The following is an 18,240-nucleotide window of genomic DNA, read 5'->3' as shown; positions in this document are numbered from 1 at the left end:
CATTGGTTACCAAAAGTGGTTAAGCTCATGCCGAATCATCGTCAAAACTCCAGAGTAATCATTAGATCCAACATACGCGATCCAATAGCCTACAAAGTAGGAACACTGGCCAGCTGATTATGCTTTTGTAAAACAACTATATCAAGCCCTGCATGTATTGACATAGTGCTGGATTAGTCGCCATTTATCAAGGTTACATAACCCACGCACATTATATGAGATGCATCTAATACTGCCATGCATGAGAGATCATATGAACAGATGGCAAAAGCACACGAGAGCTTATGTAGACGTGCCGATATGCACGTCTTCTTCCACCACAATTGCACAAGGGCCAATCCGTTGATTCAATGGAGAACAGGCTTTCGCAGAATTCAAAGGCAAGGTAGAAGCCTCACCAAGAAGCACATCTTTATAAGAATGCATCGCTTTTTTCCATGCGTCAATCAACGTGCGATTATCATTACATGGGAAGCTGCTTGAACGAAGCATTTTCATTCACATTAACAAGCGGAGCATAATTACGAGAAGAGAGCGGAGTGCGAATCTTCACCGTCTTTTTAGGCACCATCCAAGCATTGGAATCACTAGACCCCACATCTTTACCTTTTCAAAGCGTTGCCATTACTCAAAACTGCAAACTGTGCAAGCTTAGCTTTCCCTTTTTCCACATTGGGAGTCACATTAACAACAGAGCCTACATTTTGCTTAACCTCACTGACAAGTTTACCTGCAGAGACAGGAGCAGGATACGGGACTGCTGACGGTGGGGACTATAAAAACAGGTTTAGGGCATTCAGATTGCATGTGCCCAAATTTACCACATCGGAAACAAGAATTTGCAAACTTGCCCCATTTAAGCTTGAATAGGCGTTTGTCCACCCACGGATCCCTTGAATCAACCATGATGCCATCTGGTGTAGGTTTATCTATGTCACATAGAATGCGGAACCTGTTGGTATTTGCATCCAGTTTCCGAGGGCAAATAACTTTCCCAAGCTGTGCAGCCAACAGTGGTAGAAAATGTCTCATGTGCGGGGGAAGTCGACTATTTCCACCCACACCGGGCATTTCTGACGAGTAAGGCTTTGATAGTCCTTTGTCAGAGCCCACGGCAGAACATGAGTCATCTTCGCGCCAAAAAACAATGGAGACATTTCTAATAATAGATTCTTGGCTTCAATATCCGCTAAGAGGACTTCGTAAAATCAACGAGCACCAAAATAGACACCCCTTACAACTTGACGTTTAAGAAGAAAATCGACCCATTGTCCGACATTTTGCACAGTAGGCATTTCCCCAAGGAAAAACAAAATGATTGCATTCAAAGCATATTGTGCGACCGGGTCCATGAGTTTCTGAACGGGAATGCGTACTTCAAGAGCAGGAGGCAAACTGTTCCAAGCTCTCCGAGCCTCCTCGAAGTCCTCATACAGGCAAGCGTTGATCTCCGACGTGGCCTCCAAAGTAGGTATCATTGCGTTCCGATGCTTAAACACACACAGGGAGTCAAAACATAAATGAGTAAAACCTTGCCCAAGAAGCAAGCGCCTCAAGAAAACACTGCGAATAGCTCAAAATGTTGGCAACTTGAAGCTCTGTACAAAGTTCACTTTGGTAGGTACAGTATGCCGCAACAGTCTTACATCAAAACATCAAACCCTGTCCACACTCTCTGTACAAGTCTCACTGAAACTGCGAACTGAACTTCTGTACAAGAATTCAACAGCCCTGCCTCACACACACACACACACACAGAGGATGGGGGCAAAAACTGTACCAGGCCAAAGAGGGCGCACAGAGGTGGACAGCACGCAGGTGCTGCAGTGCACAGAGCAAGTCAGCGCGCAGGGGTCAGACATCGTGCAAGGCAGGGCAGTGCGCAGGTCAAATTCTCTCCACACACACACACACACACACACACACACACACACCTACCCTTGCACTCATTGACCCAATACCCATTTCAATCAATTGCATGCCACTCCAGCTCCGCCAAAGTTATCGTATTTCTTATGTTTATAAATCCTTGATAATTGGGAATGACAATCAAAAAGCACAATCATTCTCAAAAGCTTAGCTTTCATGCCTACTAATAGCACTTATCAAAAATATTGCAATTTCGAAAATGGTGTTTGGGAGGCAAATTTTGGTCTTGCCAAGCTCATTGATAAGAAGAAGAAAATTCCAAGAAAAAGATCCTTCTATTAGTTAATAACTGCCCATAGGGCTACAACCACCTCTACTAGAGAGGGCTACATCAATCATAACTCTCCCAATGGAAAAACAACATATGTACAATGGGAGCTAAATCAAGAGATGGGAGGAGGGGAAAGCCACACAGGTGGACGGTAGTGCCATCTGAGCTCACCCCGGACCATGGTGAAGAAAGGCCCAGGGCGCCAGAGTCGAAGGAACGCCCCTCTACACTCCCGCATGTGATCGGAGCTGCCCTGAAGTCTCTCGAACTGTCCCCTGAGAGTGTGAATCAACTCCAGCCAAAAATCTCAAACAGTCTCCACTGGTGGCACAAGGCGAGCCTCGAAGATGCATCAACCGCCCTGTATCACTATCATCTTGCTGGTGGAGGATAGCTCAAACTCAAGTGCAGGGCCCGTGAGAGTGGACCAAGCAGCTGCCCCCCAAGTGTATTGTTGTGCTGTGGAGAGAGCTGGCATCAGCCGAAGGAGCCAAAGCCAAACCTCCTGTGCCATAGGGCAGTCCCACAAACAGTGACGCTGACTCTCCAAAGGATGGTCACAAGCTGCGCATCCTGCCGAAAGGCCACTATGTACTAGCCAACTCCCCACTGCTGTAGCTCTATGTGCAACTAGCCACTGGAACAAAGTGACTTGCCACGGTTGTCTGGCGTCCCACAACCTCACCCAAAAGGCTCACAAGAACTCAGTTGTGAGGCCCTCCTCCTGCCAATGACGTGTTGCAGCAGACGAGCCTCTCTCCGTGCTGCCAGTATGTGACGTCCCAGTCGAGCAGTGTACTAAAAGAAAGGGAACCCTGGATGTTCGGCTGAGGAGAAGGGGTCCCTCCAAGATCCCACTGCACTCGTGCCAATGGACAGCTCTCCCAAGCCCAAAGCCTCCGATGGCCTGTCTCAAGAGCTGATGGGTCATGATCGATGACACAAGTCCTCCTGCAGATGCCCATTACTCGAAGCCTCTGAAAACAACACTCTATTGAGACTCTATGTAGCAGCCCTCGCCCTGTATCTTGAAGAACATGGAGGGTACAATCTCTCAGCAAGCTCGAACTGCGATGAGGACCTCCAATCGCGTGAAGGCCCCCATCCATCTGGGAGCTGCTGTCTCCAGAGGTGTGAGCCACTCAGCGGGTACTGCCTCTGTGATGTCCTGACACATGCTCTGCACCCCCCTCATGCGCTGCAACTGGATGCTTTGTAACTCCTTTGACAAACCTGAGAACTCAAGCCAGTCCCATAGAGTGCGTGCGTGCTGGACCCTCTGCCATGGGACAAGAAACATGAGGCCTACTACCAACCAAGTGACCTCTCTGAGTGCTGACCATGGGGTTCCAAACACAAGCGCTCCTCCGTGCAAGTGGGTTGGTGCTGCTCCAGGCCTCTCCGCAGCTACTCCCAAAAGCGAAGAAGGCTCACAGCAAAACGATCCTCCAGTCTCCTGCTCATACCAACTCTGTGCATCTTTGTAAAGATCCATTTGATGGAAGGTCTGTCTCCAAGGGCCTCCTGCCTGAGGCACTTGAGCTCGAAGCCGCTGAAGCAAAAACTCCTTCCACGGCTCCTCCCCTGGAAGTAGTCCTCTGACAACAAATTTCCCAAGAAGGGCTCTACTCTGCTGTAATGGGTTTATGATCCCCAACCCCCCCTGAGAACAAGGTAGAGTGATGACCTGCCAGCTACTTTGGCCCAAGCTATATGAGAGTCGCACCCTGACCAAAGAAAGTTCCAGATCAGCCTCTCTACCTAGCTGACGCAGGAGCTCAAAAAGATCCAACAAGATGTAATGTACCACATAGTAGCCAACAACACCTGGTTGGCCACTACAACTCTGCCTGCCAAAGAGAGTAGCGCCGAACTCCAATGTAGCAACGTCCTCTTGATGAACAGGAAGGGGAGCAATCTGCTGCTCAAGAGACAAGTCCAGACCAACCTGACAACCCAAGTAGCGAACTACAATACCTAGGGGAATCCATCTAAAACCCTCACCTGGCAGCCAATCACGCGTATGAGCACTGCCAACCTAGAAAGCCACTTTCTTCCTCTAGTTGATCAATGCGCCTGATGCACAACAAAATGTCTCTCGAACCTGCTCACACCTGTGCAGGTTGGCCTCCTGGTCCTCCAAGTACAAAGTTGAGTCATCTGCAAACTCAGCATCCAGTAGCTCATCGCGCCGAATAGGGAGTGCTAAGCCACGTAAACCAACCAGCTGTGAACCAAGAATCTACTCATCGCCTCAGCATAGAAAAGAAAGAGGAAGGGGGCTAGAGGGCAGCCCTGTCTGACAGAACGTGTGAGCATAAAACGGTCTCCTCTACCTCCTGCCAAAAGCACCTGACTGTGTGTACGTCTGTAGAGAGTTGACACACCTCTGATCCAAGCATCTGAGAAGCCCATCCTACGTAGAGTACCCTCCAAGAAGTCCCAGTCAACTCTGTCGTAGGCCTTCTCAAAATCGAGAAGAAGTATCACGAGATCCTCACCTCGAAGGCACGCGAGGACAGACGCCTCCCAAAAAGTTGAAAGCGCGAAGCACAAGGTACCGGTATATGCGCGTCGCGATGTAGTGCAGGATTGGGGCAAGTAGCAGGAGGCGGAGTGCAGCAAAGAGGAAGCGCTAGGGATCGAAGCAGGGAGAGAGAGAGCTCACGTTTTTGGGGAAAACTCAATAAGTAAGTTTCGGGTTTTCCCACTTTTATTATAAGTGACTTTAAAAAAATGTGTTATTGAACCTGAACAAAGTATAAAAATGTACGAAGGCGTTATTTAGGCCTTTAACCCAACAACCTCCCACTTAAAGGCATAAATGACGCCTTTAAATTAACCAACTCCCACCGGTTGTATGCAATGCTCATGTTGAGCCTTAGCAAGACTCTTGGTGAGAACATCTGCAGGGTTATCCTGTGTATGGATCTTAGTCAAGGTGACTAGACCATCCTCCAATACCTGTCGTATGAAGTGGACCGCACATCTATGTGTTTGGTACGCGCATGAAACATGGCATTTTTGGCTAAATAGATAGCACTCTGGCTATCACAACCCAACACGGGTGTATGAGCAGGCATGCAAAGTTCTTTTACAAGTCTGTCCAACCAAATGGTCTCTTTTGAAGCCTCTGTGGCTGAAATATATTCAGCCTCAGTAGTACTCGATGCCACAATTTTCTGTAACCTAGAACACCAAGAGACTGCACCACCAGCAATGGCAAATACATATCCATTGGTAGATTTCCTGGTATCCATGTCACCTGCCAGGTCAGCATCACAATATCCCTGCAACTTTTAAGTCACTTTTGCCATAACAGATATACTTTGATTGTGTACCTTTCAAATATCTCAGAATGCATTTGACGGCTTCCCAATGCGCTTTGCCAGGATTCGACATGTATCGACTGACAACTCCCACTGCATAAGCAATGTCGGGACGAGTGGCAACCATAGCATACATAAGAGAACCACAAGCTGATGCATAAGGGATTCCCTTCATTGCTTTCAATGCCACCTCATCTTTTGGGCAATCTGCTTTGCTAAGCTTAGTGTATGGAGGTAAAGGTACCCCAAGAGACTTAGCATCAGCTATATTAAATCTGTCAAGTACTTTTGCAATGTACCTAAAACAGCAATTTCAGCTTTCTATCTCTTTTAATACGCATGCCCAAAATATGCTCTGCATCACCCAAATCCTTCATAGCAAATGCTAAATTTAGCTTACGCTTCAGAGCATCAAGACTTATGTTTCCCGGCAAGCAACATGTCATCAACATAGAGAACAAGTATGATGGGACTACCATCTTCATCCCTTTTCGTATACAAACAATGATCTGCATGGCTGCGTTTAAAGCCTTGAGGCAACATAAAAGTATCAAACTTCTTATACCGCTGTCGTGATGATTGTCTCAAACCATACAGAGCCCTTTTCAGTTTGCATACAAGTTCCTCGCGTGTAGGGACTACAAAACCTTCACGCTATTTCATGTATATGTCCTCTTCAATCTCACCATGCAAAAACGTTGTCTTTACATCCATTTGATTCAATTCCAAATCAAGCACCGCAACGAGAGCAAAAAGGACACGTGAAGTTGTAAGATTCACAACAAGAGAAAAGATTTCTTGAAAATCAATTCCTTCTTTCTGTGCATATCCTTTTGCAACCAATCTTGCCTTGTACTTGAGTTTTTCATCCACTATCTTAATCTTGTATACCCATTTGTTAGGAAGAGCCTTTCTCCCTTTAGGCAATGGCACAAGATCCGAAGTATCATTTGCATACAAGGATTTCATTTCCTCTTGCATCGCAAGCTCCCACTTACTGCTTGACTCACATGATTTGGCCTCTTAATATGTAAGAGGGTCACCCTCATCTGTCAACATTACATGATCCAAAGAGGGGTTAAATCTCTGCGGTTGCCTTCTCAAACGAGTTGACCTACGTACCCAATGATCTACATTCTCAGGCAACGGTTCTACATCATAAGGCAACTCATTTTCAGCTCTATCATGCTGCTGAAAATCATTTCCAGGCAATTCAGGTAGCTGTCCATCCTCATTAGGAGCATCAAAATCATGTCCTACCTCTTCTGGCTCAAGGTTAACCGGCTGATTATCAATTTCAGCTTGCGGTAATGCATCATGAGGCTCTTTTTCAACATCAATGGGTGGCACGGAAGGCTGAAATCTGACTGTTTTCTTGTCAGCATCAGATTTTGTAGCATTCTTGAGCAATTTTGCCTCATTGAACACTACATCTCAGCTGCGTATTACCTTTCTAAACTGTGGTAACCACACTTTATAGCCCATTTCACCTTCTTCCCCATAACCTAGGAAGACTCCTTCGATGGACTTCATATCAAGCTTTGTTCTCAAGTCATTGCGTACATGAACAAAAGCTTCGCAGCCAAATACTCTCAAATGATTATAAGAGGCACGTTTGCCAGACCAAACCTCCTCTGGAATGTCATTTTTCAAGCGTACTATTAGGAGAGCGATTGCAACTATGAACTGCAGTTTTCATATGCCTCCCCCAAAACTCTTGGGAAAGATTAGCGGTGGACAACATGCAACGCACTCTCTCGCATAAAGTACGATTATACCTCTCAGCCACACCATTAGAAGACGGATTATAAGGGGCTATCAACTCCCTTTTAATCCCATTTTCATCACAAAAACGGTGAAATTCAGCAGATACATACTCTCCTCCATTATCAGATGTGAGACATTTAACCTTAGTACTCTTTTGCGTAGTGACAAAAGCATGAAACTTCTTAAAAGCATTAAAAGTCTCACTCTTACTTTTCAACAAATGCACCCATCCTTTCCTAGTACAGTCATCAATGAATGTAACAAAATACATGCACCACCAAAAGACTTAACAGGCATAGTGCATCATCGGAGTGAATAAGATCAAGAGGATAAGCTTTGCGAGAGATACCAGAGTAATAAGAAAATTTCTTTTGCTTTCCATAAAGACGATCGTTACAAAAATCCAAGTCTTTGCCTTTTACATCAACCCTCTTCAGAGAGGAAAGCACATCAATACCCTTTTGGCTCATATGCCCAAGTCTCTTATGCCACAATTCCGTGTGTGAAGCAACTTCAGCAACAGCAAGAAACTTGTCAGGCAAAGCTTTTGCATCGAAGATAGTACAAAGTACCTCTTTTAGACCCTTTTGTAACAAGCATAGAGTCCTTAAGCAACTTCCATGAACCCCCAGCAAAGATGGTAGTATAACCATGTGCATCTAACTGGCCAACAGATAGCAAACTTTTCTTAATGCCTAATACAAACCTGACATCATTTAACACAAGCTCTTGACCATTGTTAAGAGCCAAACGCATAGTACCCATTCCCTCAATATTGCAAGCAAAAAATCATCACCAAGGTACACCTTGCCATAATTGCCTGCAGCATATGTAGCAAAACACTCCAAAGATGGAGTCACATGGAATGAAGCACCAGAATCCACTATCCATGACTGGGATAGGCCATCATTAGCACTGAGCAATGCATCAATGACATCTTTCTTCGAGATAAGCATGTCTTCTGTATTAGCTAGCACCAAATCTGAGGGGCATGAAGCCCCAACCAAGATTTCCTCAACGTCTGACAACTCCTCAATGACCACACTAGAGGATACATTTGCATTCTCAGCATCCCTGGAGGAGTCACCTGCTGATTTTTCCCCTTTCTTCTCATCTTTCTTCTTCTTATCTTGCTTTTCTTCCTTTCCTGCTCTTTCTTGAAATATCTGCAATCGGGTTTCTTGTGACCCTTTCTACCACATTGATAACAAGTGACATCCTTATCCTTTGTCTTGCTCTTACTTCTATTTTGAGTCCTTTTGCCCGCATTACGCTTTTGATTTCTACCTCTTGCATTGTAGGAAGAACTGCCACCTTCCCCACTAGACTTGCGTCTAATCTCTTCATTGAGAATAGACCCTCTCACACCGTCATACGTGAGGGTGTGACTATTGCTCAAGGAGACAACCAAGGTTTCCCAAGTATCGGGCAATGTCATAAGCAAGAAAATAGCTTTCACCTTATCATCGAATTGCTGAAGCCCACTGTCATGCAACTGACTCAATACACCTGTAAAAGCACTCAAATGCTCAGAAGCTAACTTCGAGTCATCAAGCTGCATATTCACCAACTTTCGCATCAAATGCACCTGGTTCACAGGCGTAGTGTTTTCATAATTGGACTTTAGCTTTTGCCATATTGCATAAGCAGAGTCCAACGCTTGATGTCCGTCAAAATGTCATCATTGATAGCCATTTTGATGTAAGCCATAGCCTTCATATTCAACCTGGTCCACTCTTCGTCAGACAAACCTGGCGGCTTATTCTCTTCCAGTGCATCTTCACAATCCTTTAAGAAAAGGATACCTTGTATGCGTTCTTGCCAGAGGTCGAAGCCTTGACTATCGAACAGTTTGATTTCCATCAAACTTTTAGTGTCAGATGCGGAAGAGGAAGAAGCCATTTTAATTCAACCACAAGTGTGTATACAAGAGAGATGCAATAGGCTGAAAATTTCAGCAAGTAGGAGCAACCACAAGACTTTGCATACGATAGACCACAATTTCTTTACATGAAACTGTCCAAATCTGAAATTTCAGCTGAAAAATGCAATTTCAAGCACATGTACTCAGCTTTTCACTCAATTTGTCGCGACAAACATCAATACATGTGATCCCACAACTTTGGTACACCTGCGTATTGCTGTTTTGACCTGTTATAACCTGTAAATCACCTGTTTTGACCTAAAAATAGCCTGTTTTGGATTGTTTTGGTGGCCTTTTCGACTGCGGAAGCAAGGGGCTTCGCGATGGAAGTAAAATTGATCGCGGGAGAACAATTTTAACTCGCTGTCCAGCAGACTGCGAAGGGCTCTTTTGAAACCCTAGGGCTCTAATACCAGTTGAAAGTGCGAAGCAGAAGGTACCGATAGATGCGCGTCGCGATGTAGTGCAGGATTGGGACAAGAAGCAGGAGGCGGAGTGCAGCAGAGAGGAAGCGCTAGGGTTTGAACAGAGAGAGAGAGAGAGAGAGAGAGAGAGAGAGAGAGAGAGCGCTCACGTTTTTGGGGAAAACTCAATAAGTAAGTTTTGGGTTTTCCCACTTTTATTATAAGTGACTTTAAAAAAATGTGTCCAGTTTCAATATGAACCTGGACAAAGTATAAAAATGTACAAAAAGGGGTTATTTAGGCCTTTAACCCAACATAAGTGAAGATGTTGTCAAGGATACTACGCTCCTTGACAAAACATGTCTGGGTCCCATGTATAATGCTCTCTAGAAGTGGCTGAATCCTCAAACTCAGAGCCTTGGCTAGAATTTTGTAGGCTTAGTTGAGGATGGTGATAGGCCGCCACTGTCGAATCTAATCCAAGGAGCCTCCCTTCTTGGGAATGAGGTAGATCAAGCCCTCACTCATCCTGTCAGGCATCTCTTATGTGTGCAAGATGTACTGAAAAGCGCTGCAAAGGTCTGTGCCCAGCAAGTCCCAGGACTCCAAGAAAAAACTAGGAGTCAATCCATCCTCACCGGAATAACTACCTCGAGGAAGTGCTCTGAGGGTCGCATGGAGCTCCTCTAGCTGGTGAGGCAGCTCAAGCCTCTGACGCATCCTTACGCTCTAACTGAGGCTCTGCTGATAGCAGGTCACGATAAAAGTCGGTAGCAACTGTGCACGCATATCTTGTGGCTCTGAAGGAACTGACCCGTCAGGTGTCTTCAACGGACTGACACTGGCGTGCGCATGACGGGGTCCCACTACCTAAAGAACGACCCAGTCACTCTGTCACCCACCTGGGTCCATTGAGATGTCTGTCGATGGAAAGAAACTTATGACGTCTCTCCTCTATGCTTGCAAGCTCCTGGCGAGCCTATTGCAACTGCTCCTCCAACCAAGGACTGTCTGGGCGTTGCTCCTACATCCTCTACAAGGAAGCAACGCCCCGATGGAGACGCTACTACTCCCTCGCTGCAGCCAGGCGGGCCGTAGACTCCTGGAGAAACAAATGACTAAGCTGAGCAAGTCCAGAGGCCACTCTGTCAGTAGGAGAGTCCTGCGTGTCCAAGTTCTCTCTCCAAAGAGCCACCACTCGCTCTCTGAGCTCTGAGTCCAACAAGATCCTCTCAAGGATGCGTAGCATCGTGCTCCCCCTCCTCTGTCTATCTGTCACTGTGAGGATCACTGGTGCATGGTTTGAAAAAGATGTCCCACCCAAGATGCAAACTGACTCACCCAAGTCACAGATGTGGTCACTAGCATAGAAGCGATCTATTCGAGATCGATTCACTCCTCCCACTCTACGGCCGAGCGAGAGAAGGCCAAGCTGTCTGGGGGGCTCACAAAGCCAGAGTGTTGCCAAACATCTGAAACCCTCAAAGTCATACATAGCCTCTCCTAGGCTGCCAACTAGCTCCGTGCACAGAAGCATGGCTACCTCCAATCCTATCAGAGAGGTCCTCCAACATGTTGAAGTCGCCCCCAATGCACAATTGCTCTAAATGTGGCAGAGACTCTACAATGAGAGACCAAAACTCTACACGTGCACTTGCCACATTGGGCGCATAGATGTTCAAGAAGCCCAAGAGGCAGCCCTGAACCTGCATAGTAATCCACTGAGCCCTACCAGGCACAATAATACCTCTGCCCACAATGGCGTGATGCCAAGAGTCCGCAATAGTCATACATACCCCTCCCTGGATACCACCAGGTCCAAATGCAGTTGACCAAAATGTCTCAAATCGCCTACGCAAAAGCTAACCACATCGTCTAATGCGGCTCTCACAGAGATGATGCTCCTGCAGCATAAGAATATCAATCTCTCCACCCACAAGGCATCGCTGAAGCTCTTGATGCAATCGACCCCGCAAGGGCCTACCAAATCCTTACACATTCAATGAGACAATCCTCATGGGGAACGAGAGAGAATTGATGCTGCAGCAGCAGCTAACCGCGCTATCTTCGAGGCTAGCTTGGATGGGGAGTAATCCGCATCCAAGCGTCCCCGAGATGGGCGTGACTGCAAAGATTGTCTCGCCCACGCCCAAGAAGAGCGTGTCGTGCGCACGGCAACCTCTTCTATCCAAGAGTCCTCATGTATGTATACATAGCATGGTGGGCTCTGCATGTCACCAAAGAAGTGTACCACAATGTGTCTACATCCTGCCGAGTTTGGAGGTGTCATTGAGAACTTGGCGAGTCTGTACCGAGTCTATAACCCCAGGTCTCTCGTGTAGTAAGAGAACTCGAGGGCCTATGCCTGCAGCCACTCCATCACTGAGTCCACAATCCACTAAGACTGATCCCTGTCACATAAGGGAAAAGAGAAGCCAACTGCTGAGTCTAGGGCCTCTATCCCTCTAGCTGCAAGGAACAATACATTACCTCTGAAACAAGCTACCTCAAAGTCTGGTGAAGGGTCGCCGAGAAACAGCGTGAAGTCGTAGGCAAAGAAATCCCACCTACGACGAATGTCGAAACTCGTCAATCCACGAGGAACTGATACAAAGGGAGATGTCTGCACCAAAAGGGGGGTACTCAAGAAGGTTGTCCCTCTCTCGCCAAGCGACTCATGGCAAAAGCGCTGCCAAGGGATCTCCTAGCAGCCGAGGAAGGTCCTACCCCATGGGTCGGCTGCGGGGTAGGAACGCAAGGAGATGAGGAAGCAGGGGGACAAGTGGGAGATGCGGAGAGGCAGAAGGAGAGGGGCGGAGGAAAACTCGAGAGGAGGAGGGGCTATCGAAGGTGAGGCTGAGGTGGAGGGTGGAGCTGGGACCTCGTCCTATTGAAGAGGATCCAAATAGTTCCTTGTGGGAACCTACTGCTGCTGCCTGGAGCCTAGCGACCACCTGGAGGGCCAGGCTGATGTGGTGGCCCTGTCGACGTCAACCACGAACCTACCGCCAGCCCTCCTCTGCCTCAACTCCACGCTCGGAGGGTGTGTCTACCTAAGTACCCTGTGACTCTGTCTGCTGCTACTGGCCAGCCCTAGGAGGCTGGGGCTGAGCTTGAGGTGAAGGTCGAGGCCTCCTCCGTGGACAGGCCTTCGTAAGATGGCCCATCTAATGAAAAATGAAACACTGATTCCGGAGGCCCGAATACTCCACGCTTTGGCGGAGCCAACCACCACTCACCCGAGATAGTAGAATGACTTTCGGGAGGGTGAGGGTGTCCCGAAAGCAGAAGACGTACTATGGGAATGCCAGCTGCCTTGGCAGATACGGAGGCTGCCGTGCGAGGGGTTTCCAGAACAGTCCCAATCTCTAAGCATATCTTGGATAGTAGCGGAAGGTACTCCCTCCGCAGGCTGAGGAAGCAGGCTGAGATGAGAAGGTCTGCCTCCTCGACAAGCAACGTCGATCGTTGGGTCAAAACCATGGTGCCACTCTCGAAAATGAGCTCGACCTGCTTGGATGGCCAGGGGGCTCATCACAATGACCTTGGACGCCATCTCAGCAGTCTCAAACTCTATCTGGTAATAGCCACACCCAAGAAGTTGAAAGTCGAGGATCTTGCCCACCTTTGCTAAAAGGCGGGCCTGGAGAAGATTATGCACCTCTCCTCTGCTAGGGCGGGTGCCAATGATCTTGCAGATGACGGAGGTCGCCTGTAGGCGTTCCACCTCTGCTGCGAGGCTGCTTGCTCTGTCGACGAAAGAGCAAGTCGGATGGTGGGCTCTACAGGGTCGGGCGAGGGGGCTTCTTGAGAGTCCCTCTGGGGTGGAGCATGAGCCTCCATCTGTGTCTCTTGCTGTGATGGAAAGGGGCCGAGTGAAGACAACCCTTTGAGAAGCTCCGCAGGTAATGTCACAGAAACGTCACTGTCGAGGCAAAGAAGAGTGAGGCCTGGGAGGGGGGGGGGGAGGGGGAATGGTGCACAATGGGGGTGGCCGAGCAGGGGAAAAGACCAGCAGTGGATAGCGCTGGCCAGCAGGAGGGAGGCGGGCTGAGGGGCAGCAGGAGGGTTGTGGGAGGCAGCGCCGGGGGCAGCGAATGAGAGGGGATGCAGCGCGGGGCGGTTGGAAGGGGATGGGCAGGGCAACGAGCGAGCTGGCGGGTGAGCAGCGCAAGGGGGATGAAGGCGAGCCAGCAAAGCAGGCAGCGAGCTCTGGTCTAGAGCCTTCAGTGAGCAACAACTTTTTCACAAAGACCGGCAACAACAGTTGAACCTTGATATCAACAGACTCTAAGCCATTGTCATCATCGAATCTCCTTAAAGCAGATGCAGCAAGAATGTTAGAAGCACTGTCCTTCCCAGTAATTATGGAAGGAAGTAGACTGGAACCACTTGAATTCTTGAAGAGTGTTTGTACCCAATAACTTGGGGTGCCATAGCTTTGCCAGGCATCAAAAACTATTGCATCAGGGTTCTACCTTCTGTCATTGTCATTGCTCATTGATAAGAATTTACGTTGATTTGGTGCGAAGCTATGATCCAAAGTAAATCTATATGTTAAAAACAAGCAACTGCATATCATTTGAAGATCCAAACTAGCATATAAACTTTATAAGTCAAGATGCATTTTGAAATTTCGTCGTGCATTATTTACTTAAATAAGAACTTGCCACCAAACAACCATGTAAATAAAAGTATAGATGATTTAACTGTGTTTTTGTCAAGCATTTAGTTATGATTTAATGATATGGACACAAAGTTTTGGAGTAAAGCGCAGTTTTATACCTTCTGTCTTTCATGTGAGATTGAGAATTTTTAGTCTGTGTTCTTTCGCAATGTAAGAATATCTGTACTTTTGATTATCTTAAGACATGTATATATAATGTGACACAGCTTGAATTTACACATTTTGAACTGTACGAAACTTGTGTGTCATACCCACACAACTTAATAAGTTAATTCAACTTTTTAAACTATTTTCTATAAAGTAAAGCTTATACATGTAAGTAGCACCAGTATAGATAATTGTCTACAATTTTTCCTCGGATTTTGTATTTTATCATACCTCTTCTTCAAAAATATTTTTATGAGAGTACCTTCTAGCCAAGGACTGTCCCTTATGATGTAGTCCCCCCTCACCTCCATACTTTGGAAACAGAAATTCCCACCTCACATCAAAAGAGAATTGCAACACACACCTGAGGCTGGCATGGTAATGGAACAAGTAACAAGCACATGTAGGGCACTTCAAACATGCAAGATCTTTTGTGGGTTATGTCAAACCATTCAATAAAATAGCCCACATAGAAGTAATGAGCACATACAGCAATTGAAACATGCAACATGTCAATTAGATAGCTCACCTAGCATCTGAGAAGGATTGTGAGAAAGGGTAGAAGGACGGTGGGGGGAGAAGGGATGTGACACTCCTCTCCAAACCACAAACAAGAGGATCAATTACAGACGGCCCTAGAACCTGGCAACCTCTCTTGTCAGCTATGGCACCATTCACTAAAGTAGCTCACCTAGTATTATCCTAAAGGTAGAACACGAGGTAGGTATTTCATTAGAGGCTCAATGCTGGTAGCTTGACAAAATGACAAAACATGCATGTGCGCTCACCACACGAACAGACAATGTAAATCCAAAGAAAGAAACAGGAGCTATCTATCAACTCAAGCTGCAATTCTTCAATGGCATGACGAAACAAAAAAGGTCCCTCTTGAGAGAACCGTACCTGTTCACTGACTCCATGCTGTCAACACGATGCAGCTTTGCTTCAGTGACTGTAGATGGCCCCCTCTCTTCAACAATATCCAAATGTCCACTCAAGTTTGCATCCTTGTTGAGCTCTGAAGAATGTGATAGCTCTCCATTAGCTTGTGCGTGTTTTACAGCCTCCTCTGCAGCAAGATCACTTATTGTTAGAGGATCCTGACTGGCAGCAGAAGAAAGTGTAGTCAGTCCGTTAGCAGAACTTGCTTGGCCCTCGAGACTGGTGTGTCTAGGCTCCTTGGGCGAATGAAATGCTCGTTCCTTGTCATGATCTGGTAATGGCAGCGAATCCATCCCTTGATAAGACATGAGGCCATTTTGTTCTGGACATGGAGAAGAATTCCCATTTGCCCCAGCACCAATTTCACACGCACCATTCTGGTAGGGGCTTACTGCCATCTCATTAACATGCTCTGTTATTCTCTCTAAGCGTTCCTGGGTAATAATGCTGCACACAACAATCTTCTGATATCAAAAGATATCCTAAGGAGATTTTGTGAAGATGAAAGCCTACAGACAATTACCTGCTCAAAAATTCAAAATGAAGATCAAAAAAAGGAAGCTTTGTAAGAAGGCAATAGCATCGATGAGTGGTCAAGCAAAACCGATTTAATGGTGCTGGTGCACTCTTTAAGCTGGAATTGGAGTTTATGGCCATTATTCCTGGTGGTTGCTTCACCAGTTCAGGTACATACACACAAACTCCATACAGTGTTGCATTGTCAGCAACCTAGAAACAAGGGCAAAAAAGACTAAATGAGCGAGAGACAGGTGTTCTTAACACTTTTGTAGCACTTAGATTAAAGAGGAAACTTATGTACAACCTTTAATACAAAAATGTATGAGCGATCATCCCGCATCACATGGTCCTGCCAGTCAGATATCACAACAAAAAGATCAGATACTTGGGAACAGACAAGCTGTTACGACATATCCTGTCCCAAGCTGCAGTACGCAATGGCTCTATACCTGGCCATAAACAATCTCATTCAGTTCACTTAATGAAGGAGTCCTCTCGACCAAGTGAGCCTACATGTAAGAAATAAACATCTTAAGCCAAATATACAAAAAAGAAGCTTTATCTTCTGTTCTTAAACCTAACATATCCTCAGGAGGGGAGTAGTTTCCTCCATAAAGAGCATTTTGTACATCTATAGCATGCCAGGTTTAGAATGCATTTTCGGAGCCTCTATATGTCCACAGTTCAGCCAAGAACATTGTATATCACCCATCATCCAGTTTTGTTCAGTGCTGTCATCTACCAGTTTTACTTATTAGTTGATGCATGATACTATATGGAAAACATGAAATAAAATAAAATTTATTATCCTCTTTTTACCCATCCCCCTTTTCTCAAGGGCCCATGCCCTCCCTAGTGAAAAATTCCTACAACAGCCCCTGACAATCAATCTGCATGTCGGCAACCCCACCCCTCTTCATGACATCTTTCTGCAACAGCCCCAGCCTCACAATCTCCCATGTTAGTTATCTCACCTGTCTACGTCTCACAGCTCGCATAAGGCCACACGCCATCAAGACAGTGCCAGCATTCCCCAGCACCTATTCACGGCCCCATGAGCTTTTCTAAAAGCAAGCATTTGCTCACACACATACCTTTTTTGGTAGATCTTGGTTAAAAGTGGGAAATATCAAACCCACACCTTGTCCCCCTTTCCTCTCATCTCCTTCGTTACCGCACTCTCCACGCGCACCGCTCCCACACACAGATCCTCACACTGTATCTTGGAGCTCGAGGGTATCTCCTAGCTCTGGCCGTCTCAGATTGTTGTAGGGTGACCCCTCTCTGTCTGCGTGACACGTGGCAATGAAGGTGTGGTCCTTTGGAAGGAATCTGTAAGCTGACTGTTTGCCACCCTCTAGTGCCGCTACAGGTGCCAGCACTTTCTCTGTCTATGTATCTCCACTAGAAAACGGTCAAACTAGCACTGGTCTCTAGACTCCATGATTTGTTGTAGGGTGGGTTGCCTAGTGAAAAGAGCCTCATATTTGTCTCTCATACTCTCATATGCTCTACATCTGCAACAAAGTGCTCCTCATCCTCAGTCACCCTCTCTGCAAAGCTGGCAGAACCTCTCAGCTCGGGAGGTATGGGCAGCCCTTCCTCTCTCTATCTCTAGCTGGTTCAATGATACCCGGAGCAGACCAATTCCCACGAAAGAACCATGTGGCATGTATGTGTCCATGTAACCTGGGCTCTGAATGAACCCCTCGTCTAGCATGGTCAAGAAGTTCTCACTATAATGCAGCATCTTCGGGGGAAGAGACTATCTAGGTGACACGTGCACATCGCTCTGTGTGCCTCGTGGACATGCTTAATCGACTTACAGAGTCAAATTTCCACATATCCCTAGGTAGGAGTGTCTAGAATCCTAGGCGGATTAGTACCGGCAGTTTTGTGAGCCTATCCGCAGGACCTGCATGTCCAAACAAGTCCATTAGATTAAATTTTCTAGTTTTGGAACCCTCTTGCATAAATAGTTTGTACACGCGTTTTGACAGATGTTATTACACTTTGGTGGGCATCTGACATGACGAGCATGTAAGTCTATGTTAGAGGAACGTGTCGGTCTAGTCCGTCGTCAAAAGGTTCACCAAGCAGTGAATTATGCCCGGATGTGCATATTTGCACACTTTACCGGCCTGACCTAAATTTTCCGACCTGGCCAGAAAGTCCTATAACGCCCCACCCCGCTCCTCTTCCCCTCCGCCCCCCCCCCCCCCCCCCCCCCCCCCCCCCCCCCCCCCTCCTTCTTCCCCCCCTCCTGCTCTAGTTTCACAGTCGACTCAGGAGACTGGTCCCTCGCCGGCGGCTAGGAGATC

At 46.8% G+C, this 18,240-nt stretch overlaps 1 protein-coding gene across 2 annotated transcripts in view; it reads right to left on the bottom strand.

Annotated features, from left to right (window-relative positions):
* Positions 1-18,240, bottom strand: part of LOC147453170 (uncharacterized) — a 127,071-nt gene that overhangs the window by 81,421 nt on the left and 27,410 nt on the right. For both annotated transcript variants that reach the window (XM_086518648.1, XM_086518647.1), the window contains exons 4-7: positions 16,369-16,428; positions 16,224-16,268; positions 15,924-16,129; positions 15,362-15,847 (exon numbers count right to left, since the gene is read on the bottom strand). In XM_086518648.1, coding sequence (XP_086374774.1) covers positions 15,362-15,847; positions 15,924-16,129; positions 16,224-16,268; positions 16,369-16,428 — 797 coding nt within the window. The remainder of the gene's footprint in view (positions 1-15,361; positions 15,848-15,923; positions 16,130-16,223; positions 16,269-16,368; positions 16,429-18,240) is intronic.

The sequence above is a fragment of the Adiantum capillus-veneris genome, chromosome 8 (genome assembly GCF_014529385.1).
Source record: "Adiantum capillus-veneris isolate H3 chromosome 8, ASM1452938v2, whole genome shotgun sequence".
NCBI classification, from domain to species: Eukaryota; Viridiplantae; Streptophyta; class Polypodiopsida; order Polypodiales; family Pteridaceae; genus Adiantum; species Adiantum capillus-veneris.
Note: the sequence above shows the minus strand (reverse complement) of the source record. Positions and strands in the feature narration are given on the sequence as shown.